Raw genomic sequence first — 10,000 nt, forward strand, 5'->3', positions numbered from 1 at the left:
AAGAAGAAAAATTGAAATAAAAACATGAAAGTAAACGTACTTAAATAATTTCAATGGTACACTATAGAAAAAAAGAAGAAAAATAGAAAAATTAAACGTACTTAAATAATTATAAAAAAAAAATTGAAAAAAACATCAAAGAAAACGTGGACACTCAAATAATTTTAATGACAGACTACACAAAAACCACGTGAGTCATAATTTACGTGGAAAATCAATTAAAAAAGGAAATGAACTAAAATATCAATAAAACTATGAAAAACAACACTCAGAGCACGTCAACACTAATGAAAAAAATTGAAAAAAGAAAAAAGAAAGAAAACGGATATACCTCAATAATTTTAATGGCAGACTAACATAAAAACACGTGTCATAATATATACGTGAAAATAAATGAAAAAATAGGAAAATTAACCCACAAAACATGACAAAATGAATTAAAAACTATGAAAATAAAAAAAACATTAAAGAAAACGGATATACCCCAACAATTTTAATGGCAGACTAACATAAAAACACGTGTCATAATATATACGTGAAAATAAATGAAAAAATAGGAAATATTAACCCACAAAACATGACAAAATGAATTAAAAACTATGAAAATAAAAAAAAACATTAAAGAAAACGGATATACCCCAACAATTTTAATGGCAGACTAACATAAAATCACGAGTCATAATATATACGTGAAAATAAATGAAAAATGGAACAATTAACCCACAAAACATGACAAAATTAATAAAAAAACTGATAAATAAAAATAAAAAAAAACATTAAAGAAAACGGATATACCTCAACAATTTTAATGGCAGACTAACATAAAAACACGTGTCATAATATATACGTGAAAATAAATGAAAAAATAGGAAATATTAACCCACAAAACATGACAAAATGAATTAAAAACTATGAAAAAAAAAAAAAACATTAAAGAAAACGGATATACCCCAACAATTTTAATGGCAGACTAACATAAAATCACGAGTCATAATATATACGTGAAAATAAATGAAAAAATAGGAAAAATTAACCCATAAAACATGACAAAGTGAATTAAAAACTATGAAAATAAAAATAAAAAAGCATTAAAGAAAACGGATATACCCCAACAATTTTAATGGCAGACTAACATAAATCGAGTCATAATATATACATGAAAATAAATGAAAAAATAGGAAATATTAACCCACAAAACATGACAAAATTAATTAAAAAAAAACAATGAAAATAAAAATAAAAAAACATTATAGAAAACGGATATACCTTAACAATTTTAATGGCAGACTAACATAAAATATACGTGAAAATAAATGAAAAAATAGGAAAATTAACCCACAAAACATGACAAAATTAATTAAAAACTATGAAAATAAAAAAAACATTAAAGAAAACGGATATACTTCAACAATTTTAATGGCAGACTAACATAAAAACACGTGAATCATACTATATACTTGAAAATAAATAAAAAATAGGGAAAAATTAAAACTATGAAAAAACTGAAAAAAAGCATCAAAGAAAACGAATATGCTCAACAGTTTTAATGGCAGACTAACATAAAACCCCCTTGAGTCCTATATACATGAAAATAAATAAAATAAAAAGGAGAAAATAAGACAAAACACGCCAAAATGAATTAAAACTATGAAAAAAATGTCAAATAAAATTAATATTCCCAAATAATTTTAATGGCAGACTAAAAAAAATTAAAAAAAAAGCGAGACGTGAAAATAAATAAAAAAAATAATAATACTAAAAAAATATACAGAAATTAATAAAAAAATTCTATAAAAAAATATTAGAGAAAACGAATATACATAACAATTTTAATGGCAGACTTACATAAAAACACGTGAATCATAATATATACGTGAAAATAAAACAGAAAAATAGAAAAAAATAAAACAGAACATGTCAAAATTAATTAAAAACTATGGAAAGAAAAATAGAAAAAAAAAGCGTCAAAGAAAACGAATATCCTCAACAATTTTAATGGCAGACTAACATAAAAACAAGTATCATAAAATATAATTAAAAAGAGAAAAATAAGCCAAAATACATAAAATTGAATTAAAACTATAAAAAAAGAACAATAGAAAAAACACATATCAATGAAAACGAATATACTCCAATAATTTTAATGGCAGACTAACATAATCTACGTAACATTCATAAAAAAATAAATATAGAGAAAAAACATCGAAGAAAACGGACATACCTAACAATTTTAATGGCAGACTAACATAATCTGACTGATAAAAAAAAAGAAATATATAGAAAATGCATCAAAGAAAACGGACATACCTCAACACTTTTAATGGCAGACTAACCTGTAATTCATCAAAGAAAACGGACATACCTCAACACTTTTAATGGCAGACTAACCTGTAATTCATCAAAGAAAACGGACATACCTCAACACTTTTAATGGCAGACTAACCTGTAATTCATCAAAGAAAACGGACATACCTCAACACTTTTAATGGCAGACTAACATAATCTGACACTAATAAAAAAAAAAGAAATATATAGAAAATGCATCGAAGAAAACGGACATACCTCAACACTTTTAATGGCAGACTAACCTGTAATTCATCAAAGAAAACGGACATACCCCAACACTTTTAATGGCAGACTAACATAATATGACTGATAAAAAAAAGAAATATATAGAAAATGCATCAAAGAAAACGGACATACCACAACACTTTTAATGGCAGACTAACCTGTAATTCTGTATGCATCATATCTGTCCATACTTCTCGACCTCCTTCTAGTTTGCATCCTGACACCACCACCACCACCACCACTTGACGAAGTAGTAGTGGTAGTAGCAGTCGTAGTAGTGGTTATAGTAGTAGTGCCTCCACCACCACCGCCGCCGCCGCCGCCATCGTCACTGTTACTGGCACTAGCGGCTGTACTGCTGTAGGGGGAGCTTCCGGAACTGCCCAGCCCGCCGCCAGTGCCCCCCCAGCCACGAGAGAGGAGGGACGCGTCGAAACTGCTCTGCCCACGCAAGTATTTCGCTCTGGTGTGGCAGTTACGGCACCGACCTGAGAGAGAGAGAGAGAGAGAGAGAGAGAGAGAGAGAGAGAGAGAGAGAGGTAGTAATAGTTGTCATATTGGTGTTTTTAAAGGTTCAAGTAACGGATTAACAAGATTTCTACATTTCAAAAGGCTCTTATTAAAGTTGCAAGGCCTTTAACAGTGTTTCTATTGGTTCTACTGATAGATTAACAAGATTTCTATTGTCCAATGGCTCTAGTTAAAGCTGCAAGGTGCTAGGGTATAAATTGTACATAATTATTTTGTTGCTTCTTCACACACAGCCGTGAGAACTGGACTGATGTCAGCGAGATGTCCCTGTAAGATTCCATTCATTTTTTACACTTCTCATGCACCTCTATGAGGGGACCAAGCTGAGGTCAACACCTGCTGTCACAGGCTGAGTGCGGGAATCTCTAATTGATAGAGTACATATACGTATGTCATCGTAACTAAGTATAACAATTTGGACATACGTTTATTATTAGCATATATTTTCTTCTTACATTTATAAGATAATGCTTTAATTGATGTAATCAATGTGTAAGTGTTCTTAAGTGTACGAGCCAGGCACCGTGTCATTGAGATACTCCTGACGAAGGTGAACAGGAGGAGCTGCTGGGGCAGATGGAGTCTAGCGATCGCATGAGCTGGCCATGACTCTCCTGGCGACTGCCTGAAAGCTCTGGACTTGTGTTTGTGCAGACCGTCATGGTGCAGTGGACACTTAACATAGCGATAAACCAAGCTCTGTTAATGTTAACACTCCTAGCTAAACAATGTGAGAGGGTCCGTGAACGCTTGACACCTGTACCTCGGTTGCTGCTCATCTATAAACATTACACTGACGATATCATTGGTGGCTTTGCAGTGACACGAATGAGGTAACCAGTGAACACTAAATTCATTATAGTGACGAGCGTTAGCGTGCAATGGCTGTTACATTCTATAACACACTCTCTCAGACAAACTGGCAACACAGGCCCAGCGGCTGACCTGTTCTACTAACATCAGCAGAAGTACAAGAAAAACATTCCCCCCGCACTACCCTATTTCTGCCAATAGAGGGGGACTAGAATCTTCACTTCTAATATTAGTTACCCCATCGTGGATGCCGTGATATAACTTCCTCAAAATACGTCCACATTGTTCTGAGCGAGACGGAAACAGGTGGGTGACCGGAGTGGTATTACAGCCTCATCCCTCATTACTCCTCACTCATCACTACAGAGAGAAGTATACCACTATACCAGTATAACGCACACACACTATGTATTTTTTTATACTTGTTAACTTGCCACGGCTGCAGAGTTGATTCACATCACTCAGTCGTGGAGCACTCTTCAAATTTCTGCATAATACCAGAACTTGAAGCAGGGTCTATAGAGAACTACAGGGACCACGGCGACTGCTGATGGTGACGTGACACCTTCCCTCACTTGCTAGACAGACTCCTGCCTCTCAAGGTCGTTCTGAGGATCAGCTGTGACCTTCCTTGCAGACGACATTGCCCTTGCAATTTTAGGTGAGAACATGCACTGAGCTATGACTAACTCTACAATTACACAAAATAGTGTCACACGTTACTTTATTTTTTATGCTGAAAGTTATCAGCTAATTTTTTTTTTATTTTCCTATTCTATTAATAAGTTAAACAGAGCACTTCATTCATTCTTTTTTAGTGTTTAGGGATACACATATGCAGTGTATGAATAACTGTGTATTTTTCAGTGACTGCATGATATCTTATATATTCTTTCTTTTATATCATATGCTTCTATTGTAATTGGATAAATCATTTCTAAGTGTCAGTGACCGCTGATGGTGAAAAAACCCGGTAAATTTGATAAATACATAGAATTGTATAAGGGCGAGATTTTGCAGGGAGAGGTAAAAATCAGACAAGGTGAGAGTAACCTCACAAATGAAGAGGATAATGATTTAGCTAACCCTGACACTCCTGACTTAGCCGATGCGGCTGAGACGCTCATAGATTCATACTCTGCTCAAATTCCTCAGCCTCCTACTAATGTTCATACCTTGTGAAGAGGTAAAACATTCCGTTCACACCGAGCCTGCACCCACCATGGCTACTAACACCGTAGGTTCAGGTTCACAAGTCTCTGCTCAAACAATAAAATTTCTTCAAACAAAAAACTCTGTTAGGCCTTTCACGGGGCAGGATGAGGATTACTTAGTTGCGCTTTTTTGGGGGTGGAGCAGAAACTACTCTCCTGAAACAAATAATCTCAACTGTGGAGGGTACTGAGAATGGACACAAGATGGAGGACCCTTGGGATGCGTCCATACCTGCAGGCAAGCAGATAGAGAGCTGTATGCGTGCACTGAGGGCGCAAGGATGATGTGAGGGACCCAACAATACCATGATTACGTTTGAGAGCCTCTCCAAATATTTTGAAATCTTCTTTTTGCTCTTTCAAGTACAGAGCATGGTGAGACATGGTTTCCAGTTTCTTCTCTATTCTCCTAATGATTCCTTTGATGCTCTAGTGTCGATAACAGAATCCAAACTAAAAGAAGGAAAAGGGGGAGCGTCTGTTGTGGTGACAGTCACCGAGGATGTGCCGGTAGAGTCTTACATTTGCATGTAGTGGAGAGCCGCCCTTAAGTCTGTTCCTATTGCAAAAAGCCATGACACATTGCGTAGAGGCAGATAACGTAGTGGGAGTCCCTCGTATTTACTTCCATCTGTTCATGTGTCTTCTGCTTTCACGTCACCTGTCAACTGGAAATGCATTAAAGCCACTGTGGTGGGTAACCATGAAATTCCGGATGGCATAGCAATGCGTCTTCCCATCACAGTTCCTGATGAACCAGTTGAAAGTGAATCTTTCCGCAGTTCAGGAAGGTCATATCACTTTTACGTTAGTGGAGAATGTTACAGAAGGACCAGTACGTGTGAAACATGGTTTCTACCTTGGAGATGAGTTGGTGTACCATCAAAAGGTGTTGCCAACGCCCTTAGAGTTTCCTGCAGCTTGTGTCACTACGGCATCATGCACCACTGACATGGAGCTGGAGCAAGGTCCAACCCTAAGTTCGCTTGTCAATGTTGTGGATTATCTGGAGCTGATGCACTCGCTACTGGATTTTATCAAGAAACATCCTGACATGATATCGTTGCCTGGCAAGCCCCTGGGTAGTACTGAGCATGCGGAAAACTGTATCTTCCTCAAACCAAATAACTAAACCAGTCTACATTCCAGATTACAGACTACCCCAAAGCCAAAGGGAAATACGTAGTGGATAAGCAAGTTAAATAGATACTCATCAGAGAGTGATCAAACACTTTCATTCCCCCTGGAATAGTTCCCTTTTCCTCGTTCCTAAGAAGGACAGTAGTTTTCACCCAGTCATTGATTTTAGGAAAGCAAATGAGGTCACAGAGGATGATCATTACCCTCTACCAGTCCTGAGTGATTTACTTATCTCCTTAGAAGATGGTAATACCATTTCAGCAGTCTGAATTTGCTCTCAGGGTACTTTGGCGAAGGAGTCCCAAGAAAACACTGCGTTTAGCAAGCCAACAGGGCACTATCAGTGGTTGTGCATGCCATTTAGTCAGAAGTCTGCGCCACTTACCTTTCAGCAGATGATGGATATGTTGTTTGCAGGTATGTTAGGAAATTCTGTGTATCCCTACTTAGACGACAGCTGACTTACACCTTCAGACTTTGTGATCATATTTACAGCGACAACATGAAGCCGGCATTTGAGTGAAACTGTCAAAATATGAGTTTTTGAAGCCCAAAATTACCTTTTTGAGGCAAGGTGTCGATAGTGACGGAATCCACACAATGGACGATAAAAAGTCAGCAGTCAAAAACTTTCCACAACTGAGCATCATCGAAAATATGAGATCTTTCCTAGGTCCTTTGTTAAAGATTTTGCTAAACCTGCATCACCACTCATTCAGCTACTGAAGAAGGACGTTCCCTTTCATTGGAGTGCTACGCAGGAGCGCAGTTTCCAGGATTTAAAAACAGCTCTCACGCAGGCTCCAGTTATAGCATTCCCTGACTTCTCATTATTTTTTAAACTCTACACAGATCCATCCTCTTTAGAGCTCGTCGCAGTTCTGATGCAGAAGACACATAGAGGTAGAAATCGTGTGACTGCCTATGCGAGTAGAATTCCAAACTCCGCTGAAGCGAATTACTCAGTCACACATCAGGAAGCTCTATCTGTCATCTGGGCTCTTACTCATTTCCAGGATCTACTACTCGGGTACTCAGTTACAGTCTTCACAGATCACGGCGCCATCACAAACCTTTTCAAAGGATGCAATCTCAGTGGCAGGCTTGCATGCTGGGCTGCGTTCCGTTGGGGACGGTAAGGCTTACAGTATGGCATACTTCCCTCGAATCGGGGGGGACCAGCATACTACTCGGCTTGCGGTAGCTTGCGGGACCTTGCGCTCCTCGGAGGTGAATGCTTGGCGGTGTCTGGCAACCATTGTTTATCAACAAACCGCAGACGGCCGCCGCTTCACCCCTATATTTTCAGTGTGGGGGATGTAAATGCTATTTTGACAGCTTATGCGACGTCACAGAACATCAAAAACAATGTGGTAAGTCTGTTATCCCTTGTAGAATGCTGCAATAAGGCAATATGACGAAAATATTAGTATTTATAGCAATAAAAGACGGTGTTATATGTGTCGCATTTCTTCCCACAGCCTCTGAGGCAGAAGAGACAGCCTCTACCGCCATGGTAGCTGCTGCAGAGGCCCCTCCAGCACCTGTGGCTGCAGGGACAGTTTCCCTTTGCATTCGAAAGTGTTTCTTGAAGTCTTTCCCGGAGTAAAGAGGCACTATAGTCTCTGCATAGTCCTTGACCCGCACAGGACTTGGCGGCCTATCCTCTCCCTCTTCTCCTTGCCTTGGCAGCCTCTCTTCTCCCTCTTCCTCTTGCCTCAGCAATATTTCCTCCTCTCGTGCTACGAGGAGCTCTGCAGCGTCCAACAGAGGGTCTTCTGCGAGCTCTTGAGCGAGGAGGAGGAGAGCAGCTTGGACGGCCATCTTTGTCAACCATACCCGTATGGCTATACGCGTTCCCTTGCGTTCCGTTGGGGGTTGCGGGGGGCAGCGTGCTAACCTCCAACGGAACGCAGCCCTGGTATCTTACCTAGCAAGAGTACTCTCCTCAGTTTAAGTATTTTCCGGGCCGTGTGAATGTCGTAGCCGATGTCTTATGACGGAATATTCCAGTGAGAGTTGTCTCTCATGCATCCCCAGTACAAAATTTTTCTCTCTAGGAACTCGGCACAGAACAGAGTAAACATGAGATATGTGAGAAAGTAATTTATGCTCTGGAATCCAGTGATCTTTCCACCTTTCCTTCCTTACATTTACCTCTCTCACAATTCCTTTCATCATCATCTAATGTCTTATGCAGATGAGGGCCAAAACAGAGTAAAACCTAGATCTTTTGGTCACTCCAAAAGTTTTCGTTTCAGTAATTTTACAAAATCACCCTACAGCCACAACAAAACCCTGGCTGCATATTATTGGCCTCGGATAAGAGTAGACGTTGTCGATATGTTGTGGGGTTGTGTTAGCTGCGCTAGGATACCCACCATCTGCATAACCATGAGATTTAGTTGCAATGGACCTTCTGCATCTTCTTAAGAGTCACCAAGGCTCCCAGTATCTCTTGGTTTGCGTAGATCACTTTTATCATTTTGTAGTTTTGTTCCCAGTACAAACTAAGAAGCGCTTGCAATTGCACATGTGTAGTCACGCATTTGTTTTGTCCTCACACTACTCCATGTGTTCTCCTTAGCGATAATGACATGGAGTTTAGAAATGCCTTGCTAACCAAGATCTGCGCCACGTATAATATCAAACGGACCTTTACTGTAGCTTATCATGCAGGTTCAAAAGGCCTTGTGGAGAGGGCGAACCATAAGATCCTTAAAGCTCACCGTCATGTCATCATTAGCTTAAACAACAACTGGGAAATTTGGATCCCTCAAGTTACGGCTTGCATAAATGGTTCAGTGTGTGAATCAATTGCGAAAACCCCGCACTATATTCTCTATGGAATAGATAGGAGGTTGACATACAACTTGTTGGTGGGTCCCGCTAAGTCTGCCTATAACACAGATGACTACTTTTCCTAGCATCTCCGAGTTTTCACAGACATTCATAAAAAGATTAGGGAGAAATTGCTAGCTTCCAGAAATGAGATGATGCAGCTGTATCTCCGTGATGATTCAAGCGCTCCCAAGGGAATCCAAATTGTTCCCTAAGTTCATGCGTCCACGCTTAATTGTCAGGGGAGATAATAGTAACAAGTTTGCAATTTTCGGTCAAGCTCTCAATACTATAGAAATGGTTCACAGTACAGGCTAATGAAAACTAAGGTTTCTGACCCGTCTTTAGATAAACACACTTACATACCTTTCAGAGACGACCAACCCTTCAGGAAGCCAACAGATCACGCAGGGACGCCACAGAACACCTGACTTTCGATCTTTTTAAGATTTCCGATTGGGTCAGAGAAAATCTAGTAGTTTTCAATGCCTCAAAAACTCAATTCCTCCATCTATCAACTCGACACAACCTTCCAGACAACTATCCCCTCTTCAATGACACTCAACTGTCTTCCTCTTCCACAATGAATATCCTCGGTCTGTCCTTTGCTCATAATCTTAAGAAAACTTCACGTCTCATCTTTTCTAAAACAGTTTCTATGAAGTTAGGTGTTCTGAGGCGCCTTCGTCAGCTTTTCTCGCCCCTTCAACTGCTTACCATATACAAGGGCCTTATCCGCCCGTGTATGGAATACTCCTCGCATGTTTGGGGGTTCCAGTCACACAGTTCTACTAGATAAGGTGGAATCAAAAGCTTTTCGTCTCATCAACTCCCTCCTCTGACTAACTGTCTTCAGTCTCTTTCTCACCGCCAAAATGTTGAATCTCTTT

The 10,000-nt window shown here is 39.1% G+C and overlaps 1 protein-coding gene across 1 annotated transcript in view; it reads right to left on the reverse strand.

Moving 5' to 3' along the window:
- Window positions 1-10,000, reverse strand: part of LOC123505524 — a 52,077-nt gene that overhangs the window by 14,719 nt on the left and 27,358 nt on the right. The window contains exon 3 of the mRNA XM_045256918.1: window positions 2,730-3,059. Coding sequence (XP_045112853.1) covers window positions 2,730-3,059 — 330 coding nt within the window. The remainder of the gene's footprint in view (window positions 1-2,729; window positions 3,060-10,000) is intronic.

The sequence above is a fragment of the Portunus trituberculatus genome, chromosome 2 (assembly GCF_017591435.1).
Source record: "Portunus trituberculatus isolate SZX2019 chromosome 2, ASM1759143v1, whole genome shotgun sequence".
NCBI classification, from domain to species: Eukaryota; Metazoa; Arthropoda; class Malacostraca; order Decapoda; family Portunidae; genus Portunus; species Portunus trituberculatus.